Source organism: Triturus cristatus, chromosome 10 (assembly GCF_964204655.1).
Source record: "Triturus cristatus chromosome 10, aTriCri1.1, whole genome shotgun sequence".
NCBI classification, from domain to species: domain Eukaryota; kingdom Metazoa; phylum Chordata; class Amphibia; order Caudata; family Salamandridae; genus Triturus; species Triturus cristatus.
The window spans coordinates 1,237,343,552-1,237,363,962 of record NC_140593.1 but is presented as its reverse complement, the minus strand read 5'-3'; the positions used below and the strand labels follow the sequence as shown (position 1 = coordinate 1,237,363,962).

Here is a 20,411-nt window from a genome sequence, read left to right as displayed (position 1 = left end):
TGTTTAACTCTCACCAAAGCCTCAGCATCACAAAATGGACGCTGCTGCCACAGACACGAGTCTGACCTCCTGCTGCTGGGAGTCCTTCCAGCGAGGGAGGCTTGGACAATAGGTTTCCTGCCTTGGGAGGTGCTAGCACCACCCTAGACAGGCCTTAGTGTATTGGGGCAGGGAGGGATGAATGAAACGAGACACTGCCTGGGGCACACAAGGTGTCCCATGCATAGTCCAGTTCAAGCCGGTGCTGGGGCACTCCAGCCCCAGTCCTGGCGCGAAACTGGACAAAGGGAAGGGGGTGTAACCACCCCCCTCCCTGGTCCCACACATAGGAGGGACCTAGCAGGTAACCCAGCCCCCCAGATTAGTATAAGAGTGGGAGCTGAGTCCCTAGGACTTTGGATTATCCTGAACCTGCATCTTGAACAGAAACTCTGGACCTTCGACATTCTACTACGGAAGAAGACTGAAGAATCTCCCTTATGGCCAAGGAGTGACCACACTGGGCAACCAGGCACCATCCTGCTTGCTTTGCGACTGATCCTACGAGGGACGACTGCAGAGACTGACCAGCGCCGTGACTTCCAGACACCTCTGAACCAGATCCACATCTACAGCAAAGCTGAGACCCGTGGAGGCGACGAGGGACGTGGGACCGGCGACTTGGGAAAAGTGGCTAGTAACTGACTAGCGCGACTTCTGAGGCTTCCTCAAGGCTGTGCTTGGGGAATTGAGAAGCCCCAATCCCGAGCACCATCTGCAAAGAAGATCAGCTCCCCACACTTCACGTGTTCTGCGTGGTGCCCTTCTGCACCTGAGTTCCTCGACGTGTTGTCCGGTTGCTGGCCCGTTGGCTAGTGACCTCTGTGACGACAAACCTTCAATTTTGCCTTGCTGGTCCGGCTCCTCCAGACTGGCACCCGCTCCCCTGTGAAAGGGAAGCACCCCAGACCTTCCTGGTCTGCGACAGAAGCAAGTCCTCCATCCTGCGTGGGTTACGCTTGCCAAGGCTTGTTGGGTCCTAACTCGACATGGACGCCGCCGACAGCAAGAGCCGTCGTGGGACAGCTCGCCTCCTGGTTCTGGTCGTCCTCGACGCCTCCTGGTACCCGTGGCTGCTGCGACAAGCTTCACCTCTTCACCTGCATCTCCCCGACATCGCCTGGTTCCTTCCTGGTTCCTTCCCGGCTTCTGGCTGGTGACCTAGACTCTGTCCCCTCTGCTTGCAGGCATCCTCCTTCCTGATTCCATCCTTGGAATCCACCGGACACTCTTCACTGACTGCCTGTCAGCCACTTTCTTCAGGCATCCATAGGAGTCGACGACGAAACCCGACGCAAGTTCACACCTATGCACCCGCAGCCCGTGGGCTAGGTAACTTGAGTACTCCGGTGCTCACAAGGGTATTGACTATCCAAGTGTCTAGTTTCCAAGTCTCTAACTCCTAGTTCCTTCCGAAGAGTCCTAAAACTCTTAATTACTAAATACTACTATTTCTATCGACTTTTACGCATTACGCGTGAGTGTTTCCACTCTGCACCTGAATCCCGTGGGCCTCCCACTTCCTAACCTTTGGTAGTATAGTGTATCCCCAGCGATTCCCTAGGCCTAGGCCTATCCTGTGTTCGTGACAGTGGTTCTTATACCACTTACTTAGTATATGGTTTGCATGGCCCCTAGAGCCTAACTGTATTACTTACCTGTGTGACTTATGTATGCTTAAATAAGACTGTGTTGTACTTACCTCGAATCTCAAAGAGTGCTGAGGGTATTTTGTCTAGAATAAATACATTCTATTTTTAAAATATATCTGTTGTGGTGTCCTTTCATTTGGTATTCAAGGGGTTGCAAATGGTATAACAGCTGGCTTCACATGCCATACAGAGTTTAGCCTAAGACTGCTCTTGTCCATGCTACCACTAGGATAGCTGGTCTATAAGGTTGACTTTACAACCAATCACCATAAGGGTTGTTTGGACTGATATAGGATGTCACTAGTTCTAGTGTACACCTTGTATCAGGCCAACTTCTCACACCCGGTCTCGCCGAATCTTCTTCACCACTCTGGGAAGAAGTTGTATAGGTGGAAAGGCGTACAACAGACCGCAACTCCACTCGCGGCGAAAAGCGTCACTGAGCGAGTGCCGCCTTGGAAATTCCAACGCGCAGAACTGATGACATTGCGAGTTTTCTTTGGTGGCAAACAGATCTAACCAAGGCTCTCCCCACTGTAGAAAGAGACCTTGAGCCACGTCCGAGTGCAGACGCCATCAAGCACCGGCGGCTGAGTTAGTCTGCCCTGGCGTTCAGAGAACCTGCCAGGTGTTGAACCACCGAGGTAATGCCTTGATGTTCCAGCCATGTCCAGAGGCGCAGAGCCTCCCGACATAGGGTCCAGGTCCCCACCCCGCCCGGTTTGTTGCAATACCACATGGCGGTGGTGTTGTCCGTGAACACCTGCACCACACTTCCCCAGACAGAGGGAAGGAATGCCTTCAGTGTAAGTTGGATTGCCCGAAGCTCCAAACTGTTTATATGGAGCCGTGACTCCGCCGCAGACCAGAGACCTCTGATCTCCGCCTCTCCCAAGTGGCCTCCCCATCCCAGGAGGGACGCATCCGTCACCAGTGTGTGCTCAGGTTAGGGAAGGGATCTGCCATTGACCCAATCGCGATTCGTAAGCCACCACTGCAATTGTTGTGCAGTGCCCTCCGAGATCTGGACATGATCAGACAGGTTGCCCTGATGTTGCGCCCACTGGAACTTCAGGTCCCACTGCATAGCCCGCATATGCCATCTGGCATGTTGCACTAGCAGGATGCAGGAGGCCATCAGGCCCAGAAGACGGAGGGTCATCCTGACAAACCCGGGATAGAGACTATCGCTGCTTGGGAGGATAAACCCGAAACCGCGTCGAATCCAGAACCGCTCCTATGAAGGGGAGCTGCTGAGAGCGACTCAGGTGCGACTTCAGCACGTTGATGGAGAACCCCAGCAAATGCAGGAGGTCCGCCGTAGTCTGAAGGTGGGAGACGACTGCCTGGGGCGAGCCCACCCTCAACAACCAGTCGTCGAGTTAGGGGAAGACGCAGATGAGATGCGACCACCGCCATGCATCATTTTCATGAACACCCAAGGGGGGCTGGTAAGGCCGAAGGGGAGCACGGTAAATTGTAAATGCTCGTGGCCTACCGTGAACCGCAGGTAATGGCGGTGGGCCGGCAGGACAGGGATGTGGAAAGAAGCGTCCTGCAAGTCCAACGCTACCATCCAGTCTCCAGGGTCTAGGGCAGCCAGAACCTGAGCTAAGGGGAGCATCTTGAACTTCTCCTTCCGGAGGAAGGCGTTGGCGCTCCTGAGGTCCAAGATAGGGCGTAGGCCCCCTTTGCCCTTCTTGGGAACCAGAAAGTAGTGGGAACAACCACCACGACCTACTTCTGGACCAGGAACGCGCTCGATGGCCCCCTTGGCCAAGAGGGCCGTAACTTCCTCCTGCAGAAGTTGCAAGTGATCCCCCGAAATTCGGTGGCACTGCGGTGGCATGGCTGGAGGGGTCGCCTCGAAGGGGAGGGAGTAGCCCCTTCGGACGATTTGCAGCACCCACCTGTCCGAAGTGATGGAACGCCAGTGGAGTAGGTGATGGCGAACTCTGCCTCCCAGTGGCGTGGAATGGGCCTGAAAGCTCGGACTAGGAGGGCTTTGAGGCGGATGCTGCTGGGGTAGATGTGGACGGACCGGCTCGTTGTCCACCTGCTCCGCCTCAGAAGAATCCACATCGGCAACTGCGTTGGGGCTGGTTCTGCAGCCTGTGGCTAGAAGGATGTGGGGGGGAGCCCCTTCCTTGGCCACGAAAGGGCGAAAAGCGGAAGTTTGCGGGCCCGGGGCCGAGAGGCCAAAGGACTTGGCCGAAGCCCTGGAGTCCTTAAAGCGCTCCAGCGCACTATCCGCTTTGTCGCCAAAAAGGCGACTGGCATCAGAGGGCAGGTCTATGAGGGTGCTCTGGACATCCCCAGAGAAACTTGTGGACCTCAGCCAGGCGTGGCGACGAATCGCCACCGTGTTCGCCACTGCCCTGCCTAGCGAGTCCGTTGTGTCCAGTCCACATCGGATTGCATGCCGTGCCGCATCCCGCCCCTCGGCAAGAGCCTGGGCGAGCCGTGTCCGGGCCTCCTCCGGACACTGGGGCAGCACGTCCTCCACCGTATCCCACAGGTAGTGGGAGTAACGGTCCAAAAGGCACGCGGTGTTGATAGACCGCAACCCCAAACTAAGGGAGAACAGTTTCTTCCCAAACTGTACTAACCTTTTGGATTCCCAATCCGGGGGAGCGGACGGGAAGGAGGTCTGGGAGGTAGAGGCCTGGTTAACCAGGCTCTCGGGCGTGGGGTGCATCGACAGAAAACTGGGGTCGCCCGGTGCAGGGCGGTGGCGCCGGGCTACGTTCCGGTCCACAGGAGGAACTGTGGAGGGCTTGGACCAAGTGCCCTTCAGAACATCCGTCAGTGCTTCATTGAACTGCAGCAGAGGCTCCGAGGAGCTTGCTGGCGGTTGAAGCACTTCAGTGAGGAGATTAGTCCTCACGGCCACAGCAGGCAGCTCCAGCCCAAGGGCTTCGGCCGACTTGCGCAGCACCACAGAAAATGTAGCACCTTCCTCCGAAGCCACGGACGGAGGAGAGATGAAGCCAGTGTCAGGGAAGGTATCAAGACCACTGGCATCCCCCAGTTCGTCTGCCCAGTCCTGAGATAACTGTCCCTGCCGTGCCAGAGGGTCCTCAGACCCCTCCCAGTCGTCTCCATCATCCGATTCCTGGTATACAGGTGGAAGGATCGGAGCCGGGCAGAAGATGAACCTGTCACCCATCGGCGTCTGATACGACGCTGGGCGGTGCCGCTCCGACGCCAGGCCGAGCCCGGACCTGGACCAAACCGAGGAACGGCGTCGTCCGAAAACGGCGGCGCCGGGGCAGCACCAGAGGGATCGCGCCGGCGGAGGGGTCGTGAGGTCGACCGGCACCCAGGCCTGGTGGCCTGCGGCGTCGGGACCGGAGTAGACGACGGCGCCGGGGGCGCCGGATCGCTAGGCCTCCCAGTCGAGCATGCGGGGCCCGAAGGCGCGCCGGCAGGCGTCGACGACTGAGCCAGGTTCCTCATGGCCACAAGGAAGTCCCTGACCTCCGCCGGAACCCAGGGACCGGAGGGTATGGGGATGGACGGAGCCGCGCGGGTGGTGCCACCCGAACCCTCAGCCGAGTCGCACGACCGGCGAGGGGAGCCAGAAGAGCGATGTCACCTCTTCGACTTCTTACTGTGCTTCGACTTACCGGAGCGCGAAGACACTGACCCCGACGAGCGGTGATGACTGCGGCTCCGCGACCTCCCCCCTCGATCGGGACATTGAGCGGCGCGGAGCCGACTGCCGGAACTTTAGCAGCTTGCGGGACCGCTCCCGCCTAGCCTTCGAAGTCAAGGCCCGGCAGTCAAGGTACGACTCGACATCGTGGTCGGCACCAAGGCAATAGAGATACCGGCGGTGGTGATCCGTGACCGACATCAGTTGGTGACAGGCGTCACAAGCTTTGAAGCCAGGCATCCCTATCGGCACCAGTCGAGGTAGACTGAAAATGGAACAAAAAGAGTTCAAAAAAGTTTAGTCAAAAAGTGACTAAAAGGGTATGCTCTTCCCGGATCCGCGCTTACTGGCGCAGAAAAAAGAAGTGACGTCAGCGCGCGAGGGCGGCATCTAAGTACTCTGACGACGTCATCCCGGCGATTACGACGCAGACTGTGAGAAGTTGGCCTGATATATGAGGTCACTAATTCTAGTGTACACCTTGTATCAGTCCAAACAACCCTTATGGTGATTGGTTGTAAAGTCAACCTTATAGACCAGCTATCCTAGTGGTAGCATGGACAAGAGCAGTCTTAGGCTAAACTCTGTATGGCATGTGAAGCCAGCTGTTATACCATATGTAATCCCTTGAATACTAAATGAAAGGACACCACAACAGATATATATAAAAATAGAATGTATTTATTCTAGTCAAACCCTCAGCACTCTTTATGAGATTCGAGGTAAGTACAACACAGTCTTATTTAAGCATACATTAAGTCACACAGGTAAGTAATACAGTTAGGCCCTAGGGGCCACGCAAACCATATACTAAGTAAGTGGTATAAGAACTACTGTCACGAACACAGGATAGGCCTAGGCAATCGCTAGGGCTACACTATACTACCAAAGGTTAGGAAGTGGGAGGCCCACGGGATTGAGGTGCAGAGTGGAAACACTCACGCGTAATGCGTAAAAGTCGATAGAAATGTAAGTTATTAGAAATTAACAGTTTTAGGACACTTCTGGTATATCTAGGAAGTCGAGACTCGGAAACTAGACCCTTGGATAGTCAGTACCCTTGTGAGCACCTAAATGCTCAAGTTACCTAGCCCACGGGCTGCGGGTGCATAGGTGTGAACTTGCGTCGGGTTTCGTCGTTGACTCCAATGGATGCCTGAAGGAAAGTTGCTGACAGGCAGTCAGTGAAGAGTGTCCGGTGGATCCCAAGGATGGGATCAAGAAGGAAGGAACCTGCAAGCTGAAGGGACAGAGTCTAGGTCACCAGTCAGGAAGGAACCAGGCAATGTCCGTGAAGATGCAGGTGAAGAGGTGAAGCTTGTCGCAGCAGTCAGGGGTACCAGGAGGAGTCGAGGACGACCAGGACCAGGAGGTGAGCTGTCCCACGAAGGCTCTTGCTGTCGGCGGCGTCGAAGTCGAGTCAGGACCAAACAAGCCTTGGCAAGCGGAACCCACGCAGGATGGAGGACTTGCTTCTAGTGCAGACCAGGAAGGTCTTGGGTGCTTCTCTTTCACAGAGGAGCAGTCACTAGCCAACGGGCCAGCAACCGGACAACACGTCGAGCAACTCAGGTGCAGAAGGGCCCCACGCAGAACACGTGAAGTATGGGGAGCTGATCGTCATTGCAGATGGTGCTTGGGATGGGGGCTTCTCAATTCCCCAAGCACAGCCTCGAGGGAGCCTCGGAAGTCGCGCTAGTCAGGTACTAGCCACTTTTCCCAAGTCACCGGTCCCACGTCCCTCGTCGCCTCCACGGGTCTCAGCTTCGCTGGAGATGTGGATCTGGGTCAGAGGTGTCTGGAAGTCTCGGCGCTGGTCAGTCTCTGCAGTCGTCCCTCGTAGGATCAGTCGCAAAGCAAGCAGCGGTCGCTGGATGGTGCCTGGTTGCCCAGGGTGGTCACTCCTTGGCCACAAGGGAGATTTCTTCAGTCTTCTTCCTGAGGTCGAATGTCAAAAGTCCAGAGTTTCTGTACAAGTTGCAGATTCAGGTTAATCTAATTTAGCAGGGCTCAGCTACCTACTGATATACTGGACTAGTGGGCTGGGCTACCTGCAAGGTCCCTCCTATGGGTGTGACCAGGAAGCGGAGTGGTTACACCCCCTTTCCTTTGTCCAGTTTCGCGCCAGAGCTGGAGTTCCCCAGCGTCGGTTTGAACTGGACTATGCATGGGACACCTTGTGTGCCCCAGGCAGTGTCTAGTTTCATTCAATCCTCCCTGCCCCAATACACTAAATTCTGTCTAGGGTGGTGCTCGCACCTCCCAAGGCAGGAAACCTATTGTCCAAGCCTCCCTCGCTGGAAGGACTCCCAGCAGCAGGAGGTCAGACTTGTGTCTGTGGCAGCAGCATCCATTTTGTGATGCTGGGGCTCTGGTTAACTTTAACCGGGTAAGTAGGTTACAACATGTCTCTCCCTCTAGAAGGGAGGAATAATATCCTCATGGCCAGAAATGGTATGGGGGTATTATTCCAAAGTGTTAGACACCTTACACGACATGTTTTGATAAAGCCAAACCATAGTTACCATAACCGTTTAAGATTATAAGGTACTTTAAGAGTATATGGTAGGTTTCGAAAGCTGCAGACAGGCTCAGCTCATGCTAGAGCACCATCTCACATGTTACCAAGCACTCTGCCTCCAGGATTGTTAAGGCCTGCCATAGGAGTGGCTGATAGGTACACACGTGTCCATATATAAGGTAGGTATAGGAATACTACACCTAAGCAAGGGGTGATTACACGACCTTGCCCCAGCTGAGTGATCAGCCAGTTCTGTCATAATGGAAGGCCAGGCCAGGGGTGGCATAATACATGCTGCAGCCCCTGGTAGGCCTAGGGTACATCTATGCCCTGGGTACCTAAGGTACACTGTACAGGGGCCAATAAGGTGATCCTAACCAATTGGGTTATGCACCTAAAGTACACAGTATAAATTTAGAGAGAGAACTGCTGGGCTGTGGGTCTGATTGGCAGGCCCACAGGCACATCCAAGTAGAAAACCAGTGAAGCAAAAGCAAAAAGTGGGGGTGAACATAGAAAGCAGACCCTACTCTCCTACACAGACGACGGACGTGGAGCCGCAGACGACGCCTAGCGACGTGCAAGGGTATTGCTGATGAAAAATCTTTCCGGATCCAGCCTGACGCCTGGGGATATTCTAAGGTGAGGAATCTAACGCGTTTCTTTCAGATATAGCATTTAAGAAGGTCGACGGATTGGATCCCGGAGTCGGAAACGCCGGAAACTCCTGTTCTTGGTCGGCGGTAGTGGCGCCGGAGGCAACAGAGAAGCCACTGGATGCAAATCTAGCTCCAGCAGAGGCAGTTCAGTTGTAGTCGCCGGCCTTGGAGCCGGCATCGGAGGCAACCCAGGAGATGGAGATTTGTTCCCTTACGAGTCTTTCGACCTAGAGACACCACCATCGGCGAACCATCCTTTCAAGAGCGAAGTTGAGAACCATGGTGCCGCTTCTTGTGTTTCCGTAAGGATGACATCTAAGTATGGGGGGGGGGGGGGGGGGGGGGGGAAACACAACAACCTCTTTTCTGCTTTTTAACCTTTGCCACGAAAAGCTTCACCTTCCTTTCTTTCACAGTCTTCCAGTTCATCTGTTAACGTGACGAGCAGGCATTGACATGATCAGACAGGCAGCGAAGTCAATTATCATGAGGGTCAGGGATGGACATTTGACCCGCACATTCTATGCTGGGCATGAATCCAGACTTCCGCAGAGGAGACATATTCACTTACAACAATGTTGCACTATAAAGAAGCAATCTCCCACAGTATGGAGATCCAAAGAAAAACCATTATGAGTAAAAAACGGAACTGACGTCAGTACGCTGACGAGGTCTTATGGCTCCAATGACGTCAAGCGGAGTCTAGTGTGGAGCCGTGTTCTTGTGACGTCCTCGTCACGTGGGAAGAGCAAGAGAGAAACGTTTCCGTGAAATGCTGCACATGGGTGATAATCAACAGGTGAGGAATCCACAGGTAGATGTATTAATCAGAATAGGCTATATTGTAAGTATATCAAATTTCCATGAATGATGAGCGAATACTCCATTGTCTAGCTTACACCACGACCAATAATCACTTTGGGGCAGCTGTTGACAAGGTAATCTGTTAAAATCTCAAAAGAAGACATCACTCTGCAAAGTGGTTATCCTAGGTCACACTGCAATGTAATCTGGTGGTGTGAACTAATGCAGTACCAGTCTTCTGAAAAATATCTACATAGCAAGGCTCGAATCAGGAACAGGCTCTACACGAAAAGATGGAAAACACCTTTAAATCCAAGTATGAGAAAAATATATACAATTCTACAGGTCAGACAGCAAAGCTCAGTCCTTTGACAGGGATACTATACCAACTGCTTGCCTATCCATGCTTCTATTAACGCTGCTTTCTCTTTCAGACTTTACCTAGTGTGACTGCTGCTCCCACCCATCTGGAAGGTGCCTCCTCGCTGCACAGCCAAGCGGGTGTACTGAACGCCTCTGTTCCCACTCAGTCGACTTGTGAAGGCTGCAGGCAGGAAAAAAGTGGACTACATTAGATAGGGAGGCTTCATAGCACTTAACAGGATACACCACTACATTTTGGAAGAGTTTGCTCTAGGAACAAGGGCTGTGACACTTTTCACCAAGGGCCGTTCTACGAGGACTCCAATAGGCTAATAGTTAAAATCTACCAAGAAACAAGAAGCATGATTTTCGTGGTTCTAAACCACTGTAATTTGAGAAATACAACCATCCACACAGTGAAATAATTACTGAGAGCCTATTATCAATCTGAGACAATCCAAAACATTGCAGGTGGAAAAAGGAGGGCACACATTTCCATGCATCTTTATATGGGTTGAGGTCACCAAGGTGTCTGCCATATTTCACAGATTTGCCACTTGACTGCCTTCCGCACGAGGACAGGGAAGTGAAACCAGACTATCCACTTAATGGTTACTTAGTGAGGTCTTATTTGTAGTCCTAAATACTTTCTATTAAACATCTGACCAGTGCTGTGAAATCACGGCCCAGTAGGTCCTTCTTAGGACTCAAGCAAGCACAGATATCGACTAAAACCTACTGGCTTGAGCATAAGAAATGGACAGGGCGTGACCCATGCTTCTCCAGCAACTTAAAAATGGAAATAATGGGAAACTATCAGATCCAGCTGGAGAATGTCACAAATGAACAAGTTACTTACCTTCAGTAACGCTTTTTCAGGTGGATACAATATCTGCCTGTGGATTCCTCACCTTTTGAATACCCCCTGCGCCCGCATTCCGCGGGAAAAATTTTTCCTAGCTCTCCCACGTTGACAAGGATGTCACAATAGCACGGCTCCGCTCGCCGCACCGTATGACGTCATCAGAGCGACAAAAGGACCTGAATAAAGTCGGTTTGCAAAAAAAAATTAAAAATCGGAACAAAAGGACCTCGCCGGCGTGCTGACGTCCGTTCCACCCATCTTTTCCGTGCCACCGAGGCAAACGGGCGGACCGACACAATTTCAAATGCACACATAGCAAATCAAATATATACATATATAAATTCACAAATGCATAATAAAGAAAAGCATAGAGAAATAGCAACAGAATAAGCATATCTCATTATTAAAAAATAAACATGATTAAGCCATATTAAAATATAATATTTTTTGGTAGAAGCAGGTGGACAACAGAGAGGCGGGTGGGAGCGCGAGGAATCCACTGGCAGATATTGTATCCACCAGAAAAAGCGTTACCGAGGGTAAGTAACTTGTTCCTCTGATGGATACATCTGCCAGTCGATTCCTCACCTTTTGAATAGATTCCCAAAGCCGTACCTCTCCCGGAGGAGGGTGTCCACCTGACTAGACCAAAAAATCCTGCAAAACAGAGCAAGCAAAATGGCCAACCCTCCTAACCCCAGAGTCCAAGCAGTAATGCTTTGCAAAGGTGTGGAGGGAGGCCCAAGTTGCGGCCTTACAGATATCAAGAACAGGAACACCTCTAGCCAAAGCAGAAGTAGACTTAGCTCTGGTGGAATGAGCTCTGATACCTTCAGGCAGTTCCTTCTTGGCCAGGCCGTAGCAAATCTTGATGCACAAGATAATCCACCTGGAAAGCGTCCTCTTGTGCACTTTCCCAACATAGCCCACGAAGAGCTGATCGTCCAGCCTCAGATCTCTAGTCCGATCCAAATAAAAGCTGACAGCCCTCTTAGGGTCCAACCGATGCAGTCTCTCTTCCTCCTTGGAAGGGGAGAGGGCGAGGATAAAAGGTGGGTAAAGTGATGGATTGTCCCATATGAAAAGGGGTAACCACCTTGGGAAGGAAAGCAGCCCTGGTCCTTAGAACCAACTTATCCGCATGAATGGTCAGGAAAGGAGGTTTCGAACTAAGAGCTTGAAGCTCACTTGCCCTCCTAGCCGAGATAATGGCAATCAAGAAAACAGTTTTAAAAGAAAGAAGCCTCAACGGGCATGAGTGAAGAGGCTCAAACGGAGAACCCATTAACAAAGTGAATACGAGATTCAAATCCCACTGAGGCATAATGAAAGGTGTGGGAGGAAACTTATTTATAAGGGCCTTAATGAACCTCATGACAATGGGGGACTTAAATAAAGACGGCTGGTCCGGCAAACATAAAAAGGCCAACAAAGCCGATAAATAGCCCTTAACAGTGGCTACAGCACAACCTTGCTGTGCTTAAGAAAGAGAAAACTCCAAAATATTAAACAAGCAGGCCTTCAAAGGGTCAATGTCTCTCTCTCCGCACCACTTAAACCTGGACCATCTGGAAGAGTAAATCGACTTAATGGAGTGTCGCCTGGATGATAAAATAACATCCACTATATCCGGCGGGAGAGAGAAATAACTCTGGTTGCCCCGTTCAATCTCCAGGCATGAAGGTGCAGGCTCTGGAGGTGTAGAACCTGCCCCTGCGACTGCGAGAGGAGGTCTGCCCTGAGAGGGAGACGAGAGGTGAAGTAAGTGTGTACCACACCCTTCTTGGCCAATCCGGGGCGATCAATATAACTTGGGCCCAGTCTTGGCGAATCTTCCTCAGAAGCAGAGGAATCAAGGGTATGGGAGGAAACGCGTAAAGGAGTTGTGAGCTCCAATCTATCTGAAACGCGTCCCCCAAAGTTCCCTTCATCGGAAACTGGAGACTGCAGAACAACGGGCAGTGTGCCTTTTCGTGAGTGGCAAACCGGTCCAACCGAGGAGATCCCCACATCTGAAAGATGCGATGGACCACCTCCGGATGAAGCCGCCACTCGTGATCTGCGGAGTAACGCAGTCTGAGACTGTCTGCACGAACATTCAACACACCGGCCAGATGATTTGCAAACATACAAATCCGTTGGCCCTGAGCCCAGGACCAGAGCCGCAGAGCCTCTTGACAGAGGCAATACGACCCTACACCTCCCTGTTTGTTGATGTACCACATCGCGGTAGTGTTGTCCGTCACGACCTGAACTGACTGACCGCGAGGGGAAGGGAGAAAAGCCTTCAGTGCCAAACGTATCGCCCTCAATTCCAGAAGGTTGATGTGAAGCAACCTCTCCTCTGGAGACCAAAGCCCTTTGACCTCCAGATCCCCCAGATGAGCACCCCACCCTAGACTGGAGGCATCCGTGATCACTGTGGCCACCGGCGGAGGAGGCTGAAAGGGCTTTCCTTGAGACAGGTTGCCCTGCATACTCCACCAAGACAGCTCCGCTGCAGCTTCTCTGGAGATTCTGATGTTCTCCCAGAGATCTCCGTTGTGCTGATACCACTGCCTGCGGAGGCACCACTGGAGCGCCCTCATGTGCCAGCGTGCATGGTTGACTAACAGAATCCAGGAAGCGAACAGACAGAGCAGGCGAAGAACCTTCAGGACTGGAACAACCGCTCCATTGTGAAATAAAGGAATCATTTCCTGTATGTCGAGAATCCTCTGCGGAGGTAGATATGCTCGACACACAAGTGTCCAGTATTGCCCCAATGAACAGGCTGCGCTGAGAAGGCACCAGGTGAAATTTGAGTACATTTATCGAACAACCCAACTTGAACAACAGAGTCGTCGTCACTTGCAAGTGGCGTGAAACCAACTCTGGAGACTCAGTTTTCAACAGCCAGTCGTCCGGATAGGGGAAAACAGGAACCCCTGACCTTAGATGAGCTGCTACCACCGCCATCACCTTTGTAAAGACTCGAGGCGCGGAAGTGAGACCGAACGGAAGAACCACAAACTGGTAATGTTGAGATCCCACCGTGAACCGGAGATACTTCCGATGCGACTTCAGGATGGGAAGATGAAAATACGCATCCTGCAGATCGATGGACACCATCCAGTCTTCCTGTTGCAGCGCAAGGAGAACCTGAGCCAAGGTCAACATTTTGAACTTTTCCTGCCTGAGGTAAAGGTTCAAACTCCTGAGGTCCAAGATTGGTCTCAAGCGACCATCCTTTTTGGGGAGCAGGAAATATCGGGAGTAACAACCCTGACCCCTTTCCTGCTCTGGAACCACCTCTATCGCACCTTTTTGGAGTAATGTAAGAACCTCCTGCTGCAAAAGCAGCAAGTGGTCTTCTGAACAACCACCCTAGCGAGGAGGGTAAGGAGGAGAAAACTCCAAAAATGGGAGGGCGTACCCATTCTCTACAAGATTCAAGACCCAACGATCTGATGTGATCAGTCTCCAATCTTGTAGAAAGTGGGACACCCGACCTTCAACTGGACCAACATGTTCTAAGATGGGGAATCTAGAACTGCTTTCCTGATGTACCCACGGTGGCGGGAGGGGAGGTAGAGGAGGAGGCCTGTTGACAATTTGCACCCCTGAGGCCTCTCTTATTCTCCCCTCTGTATGATTTGTACAAGGGATTGTGCTGCTGTTGGCTCTGCTGAAATTGTTAGCGGCCACGAAAGGAAGCAGATCTCCCAAATCCCCGATATCTTTTGTACCCATAACCTCTAGACTGCACCTGAAGGCCTGAAGATCTTGCGGTAGCTCTACTGTCTTTGAAACGTTCCAAGACTGAGTCCGCCTTTGAACCTAAGAGCCTTGACCCATCAAAGGGCAAATTCAACAAGGTCGCCTGCACATCAGCCGAAAAACCAGAAGACTTGAGCCATGCCTGTCTTTGTAGCCACAGAAGACCCCATAACACGAGCCACAGAGTCAGCAGTGTCCATGCCTGACTGAATCACTTGTCGTGCTGCGGCCTGCGAATCTGAAAGGACTTTTAAGAAGTTGGCACGATCCTCCTCAGGCAACTTAGGATCCAATTGAACAACAGAGTCCGTCAATGCATGTATATATTGTCCAAGAAGGCAAGTTGCATTAGTTGACTTTAGAGCCATACTCGCAGAAGAGAACACCTTCTTCGCATCTTGCTCTGTCTTTTTCGAGTCTCTATCACCCAAAATGGTAGGAAAAGCACCAGAAGACTGTTTTGAGCAAGAAGCTTGGACAACTAGACTCCGGTGTTGGATGCGATGACAAAAAAGCCGGATCAGCAGAGGCAGGCTTGTATCCTTGAGATAGAACAAGATACAGCCGGAGCAGACAAAGGCTTCTGCCACACCTCCAGAATTGGATCTGTTAAGGCATCTGTGAATAGAAGTAGGGGCTCAGAAGTTGACTAAGAAGTATTTAAAACTTCAGTCAGTATATTGGACTTCATCTCAGCAGAGGGAAGTTTAAGGCCCAATAAATCAGCCGCCTTCTTTATGACGACATGGAAGGTGCAACGTCCTGTACAACATCCACTTGCAGATGGTAATTCGTATTCAGGGGGAAGTATTTAGGCCACAAGCTTCCTGAAGGCCTTCAAACTCATCCACAGAGTCCACAATTTCTCCTTCCTCCTGTTCTTACAAGCATTCTCTGAGCCTCTCTCCTGGAGCGTTGCTTAGGCAACGGCGTCGGCAGAGCCACACGCGGCGCTGGAGAAGACACCAGCGGCGTCGATTGAGGAGCATCGTCATCGATAGAATTTGAGGTGGAGCAGACTCCGCAGCTGGAGTCCAGGGAGTAGACGATCTCGGCGCCGGGAAATGCCAAGCCGGAGTCGACGGCATAAAAGGTGCCTGGGGATAGAACGGAGGCACACCCAGGTTGAAAGCCAGAAGACCCACGGGGCCTGATGGCACGCCGGATGGAGTCTAGGCTCTTGTAAATAAACCAAACATCGCATTGAGAAAACGCCAAGAGTCAGCCCCAGGAGCAGGAAAAGGAGAATATGGATCCATACCTTCCTGTAGGGGTCACGTGAGGTCGCACTGGAGCCTGCGGAGCCGGCGCCCGCACAGGTGAAGCCACACGGCCTGGAGAGGACCCTGCCGTCGCTGGAGCTGGTAATTCTTCATGAAGCGAAGCAGCCTCTGAAATTGGCGACGCCACAGCCGGAGATGGTACTGGCGTCGCTCGAGGAGAAGGAGTTGGAGAGATGAAGTCCCTTCTCAGAGGTCGCTCAGCTGGAGTTGGCGATCGAGACCTTGGCCTTCGAATAACGATGTCGAGAGGTATGTCTCCACTTGGATTTTTTGTGCTTCTTTGACCTCAAAGTGTGAGAAGACGAAGACTTCGCCCTCTACCTACCTCTCTTTTCCTACTTGGCTTTTGCCATAAACAACTTGGCTTCACGTTCTTTGATAGCCTTAGGATTCATTTTCCTGCAGCTTTTGCATTCCTAGACGTCGTGGTCCGAGGATAAACACCACAGGCAGTCATCATGCGGATCCATGATAGACATGTGTCCGCCACACTCTGCAGGGTTTGAACCCAGTCTTCCTAGAAGTAGCCATTCTGAACAAACTACGAGATACAAAGTTTTCCACGATGAAAAGGAAGAGCCCAGAAAAAAAGAAAAACGTTGAGCGTCGACACCGCGGAGAAAAGGAAACTGACGTCAGCACGCTGACTAGGTCCTTTTGTGGCTCCGATGACATCATACGGTGCCGCAAGCGAAGCCGTACTATTGCGACGTCGGCGTGGGAGAGCTAGGAAAGAATTTTCCAGCGGAATGCTGGTGCAGGGGGTATTCAAAAGGTGAGGAATCCACAGGCAGAAGTATCCATCAGAAACGTAAGTTATATAAAGAAGATTCTACTTACCCACTATGCATCTGTTCCTGGCATGTACAGCTGTAGATTCACATGCTTTGCATAGCCTTCCATCTAGTGTTGGGTCCGGATGTTTGCGCTTTGTTTTTCTTCAAAGAAGTCTTTCCAAGTCACGAGGTAGGTGACTCCTCCTTTCGGTGATAGTGCGTATGGGGATCAACTCCATTGTTAGACTGTTTTCCCGCAGAGGGTGATAATGTAGTTAGTGAGAGTAGTAAAAAGGGATGTCCATGTATATATGTATCTAAGTAAGATGTCACTGTAACGGGTATAGGTACCTGGGGAGGCAGGTGGGCGCATGTGAATCTACAGCTCTAAATGCCAACAGATGCATACTGGGTAAGTAGCATTTTCCGTTCGAGGCATGTGAGCTGTAGGTCACATGCTTTGCATGGACTATACAGCAGTGATCTCCCAAAGAGGTGGTTAACCTGTAGCTGTTGCAGTCGTTAGAAATAGTGTATGTAAAACTGCTTGGCCCAGACTAGCTTGTTGTCTTGCTAACACATCTACACAATAGTGTTTTGTGATTGTGTGAAGTGTGGATCATGATGCAGCTTTGCATGCGTCATCTATGGTTATATTTCCTAAGAATGCCATAGAAGCCCCCAGTTTGCATGTAGAGCGTGTTCTAGGGGGAACTGTTAACGTTTGTTTAGCTTTTGCATAGCATATTTGAATGCACTTGACTATCCTCATTGCAATACCTGATTTTATATGGGATTGGCTTTATGTGGTGGAGAAAAGCCAAAAATAGTTGTTTGGTATTACAAAAAAGTTGTGTCCTTTCTAAGTAGTAGAGTAATGCTCTTTTCACATCTAAGGTGTGTAGAGCACGTTCTGCCAAAGAATCTGGTTGAGAGAAAAACATAGGCAACTCAACAGATTGGTTGATGGGAAAGGCAGAAATGACCTTTGGTAGAAATTAAGGGTTGGTCCGAAGAACCACTTTGTTATGGTGTACTTGTAAAAATGGTTCTTCCATGGTTAGTGACTGAAGCTCAACCACTCTTCTCAGTGATGTGATGGCGATGAGGAAAGCTACCTTCCAAGTGAGAAATTGCAGCTCACATCCGTGCAATGGCTCAAAAGGTGGACCCACAAGTCTAGAAAGGACATTGTTGAGATTCCACACTGGAGCAGGTGGACGTCTTGGAGGAATGACTCTTAAGTCCTTACATAAATGCTTTAATGACAGGCACTCTGAAGAGAGACATATGTTGTCTATTCTGAAGGTATGCAGCTATTGCAGCGAGGTGTAAGCGGTTGGTTGTGTATGCTAAGTTTGAACGTTATAGATGCAATAAGTATCATATAATGTTGTGAACTGAAGCATCAAGCGGGCGGATGGATTGTTATTAAAGTATATGACAAACCGCTTCAATTTTGCTGCATAGCAAGCTCTTGTGGTAGGACGTCTAGCCTTCTTAATATTCATATAGTCTGGCGGGAGATTGAGGTAGCCAAACTCTACGACTTCAAATGCCAGATCGCAAGGTTGAGATAACTGGGATCTGGATGTCTTATCTCTACACAGCTCTGCGTGAGGAGATGGGGTGTAAGATGTAGCTTTGGTGAGGGACTACTGATGGCTCCAACATGGTGGTGAACCACGGTGGACGGGCTCATGCGGGAGCAACTAGAATTAACGCTACGGACACCTGCCTGAGCTTCCGAACCATGAGTGGGAGGTGGAAAAGCGGAGGCCAATATCCCTGACCAGTTCATCCATAGTGCATTGCCTCTGGACAATGGGTGTGGATACCTAGAGGTGAAGTTGGGGCATTTTGTATTTTTGTGTTGCGAACAGATCTATGTCTGGGAAGCCCCACATCTGAAAGAACGGGAGGAGAACTTGAGGGTGGAGTTCCCACTCGTGAATCTCTTGTCTCTGCCTGCTGAGAAGATCCGCAATTTGATTGTTTACTCCTGAAAGGTGTCTGCAAGGAGATCTATTTTGTGACGTACGGCCCACCTCCAGATGGTCTGTGCTAATTGAGACAGGTGGAGAGTGTGCCCCCCCCCCATGTTTTTGTATGTAGTGCATTGCTGTTTCATTGTCTGTACGAACCAGGAAAGCTTTGCCTACTAGATGAAGTTGTTAGGCTTTGAGCGCTAGAAGCTGTTTTTTCTGCAAGGTCCTCCTGCCCTTAATTGTGTGTGTTTGGTGATGAGCTCCCCAACCAGTCAGAGATGCGTCTGCAGTTAGCATTATCTGTGAACCGGGTCAATTAAGGGCCGTCCTTTTAAAGGTTGTGTGTTCCACCGCTGCAGAGAGTGAAGGGTGCAGCCTTCCACCAACACTAGATCTGATAACAGACCCTGAGCCTGGTTTCACTGACGTGCTAAGCATTCCTGCAGGGGACGCATTTGAAGTCTTACGTAAGGGACTATTAGGATGCAAAACGCCATCATCCATAGTAACTGCATGAACACTCGAGCTGGCAATGAGTGTTGAGGCTGAAACAGAGAGTAGAGTCTGCATATTGCGTACTCTGGTCGGACTGGGGTAGTCTAGAGCCTTTTGTGCATCTATAGTAGCTCCCAAATAAATTTGTGTTTTGGATGGTTGCAGATGGTATTTGGCCAGATTTACAGTGAATCCAAGATCGTGGAGCAACTGCACTGTTTTGTGAGTGTGACTTACACAGCTTTGTTGCAAGCTGGCTTTTATGAGCTGGTCGCACAAGTTACTTACTTGTGTAACGATATATCTGTAAGAAACATTAGTTAGTGATAGATTCCTTACCTTAGAATATCCCCAGGCGTCACACTGTATCCAGAAAGTTTTCGTTAGCAGTACCCCAGCGCGTCGGTAGGCGTTGTCGTATGGCTCCGCGTACGTCGTTGGCGTCGCAGCCGCAGAGATGACGTCGTCAGAACTACTTAGACGCGCCAGAAGCGCAGAGCCATGCCAGAGACCGACTACTGGTGCAATAGAGCTAGGGCCCTGAAAGGGATGACCTGAACCCTGGAGAACAATTTGCAGAACGGAGAGGATGGGAGGGCGGTAAGGAATTTATCACTAACAACCAGACTCTCAGGCATCGGGTGTTGTGTGAGAAAGCTGGGGTTGCCCAGCGCTGGCGGCGCACCACACCCTTGTCTACAGTGACTCCTGTGTTATATTTAATCCAGGTGCCCAACAGGATATCAGTAAGCGCTTCATTGAAGGGCAGTAACGGCTCCGAAGAGGACTGCGGCTGCAGGACCTCAGTCAGGAGATTGGTCCTGATAGGTACAGAAGGGAGCTCAAGGGTAAGAGCCTCAGCTGCCTGACGTAAAACCACCGAAAAAGTCTCAACCTCCCCGTGGCCACGGAAGAAGGGGACAGAGTGCCAGGGTGTGGAGAGAAATCCAGATCCACTGGACCCTCCACATCACCTTCCCACTCAGGCTCATCCTCGTATTGAGCTGCAAGAGGGTCCTCAGACCCCTCCAAGTACTCCCCTTTGTCCACCGGTTGCTGAAGGGGCCGGTAAGGACTAGGTGCCCTGGGAAATGGGATAACCTCCCCTCCAAGAAATGGAATGGGAGGGTAAGATACCAGTCCCGGGTCGGCGCAGTTCAGCGTCAGCAGCTGAGTCCCGCCCGGCAACGGATCCAGGGCCAGCGCAGAGGCGTGAGCCGACGGTGCCACAGGGTATGGTGCTGGCGTAGCATACACCAGAGGTGGCAAACCTTTCCGACGGATCCGCGGGGCCCAAAGGCGCTCCAGAGGGACCAAGTGTTGGACCTGGCCCATCTGGCAGGTCCGCCCCTGAAGTTTTTATGCTATATGTAACCTGGGGATGGTGATTCCCCCTCTGAGTGAATGTGAGGAGAGAGCGACCTCCCCTTCCATAGGAATACATGGGGAATGGATGAGTCCTCAGTAGTTCCCGGTGCGTAGGGTGTGCAGGGTCAAGTCTGGTATGTATGAACTCGTGAGGTTGAATGCTGCGCAACGGTATATGAGG

General features: G+C 51.4%; 1 protein-coding gene across 5 annotated transcripts in view; it reads right to left on the bottom strand.

The window, feature by feature from the left end:
* Positions 1-20,411, bottom strand: part of HUWE1 (HECT, UBA and WWE domain containing E3 ubiquitin protein ligase 1) — a 1,878,220-nt gene that overhangs the window by 297,344 nt on the left and 1,560,465 nt on the right. For all 5 annotated transcript variants that reach the window (XM_085629865.1, XM_085629862.1, XM_085629866.1 and 2 more), the window contains one exon: positions 9,775-9,877. In XM_085629865.1, the coding sequence (XP_085485991.1) occupies positions 9,775-9,877 (103 nt within the window). The remainder of the gene's footprint in view (positions 1-9,774; positions 9,878-20,411) is intronic.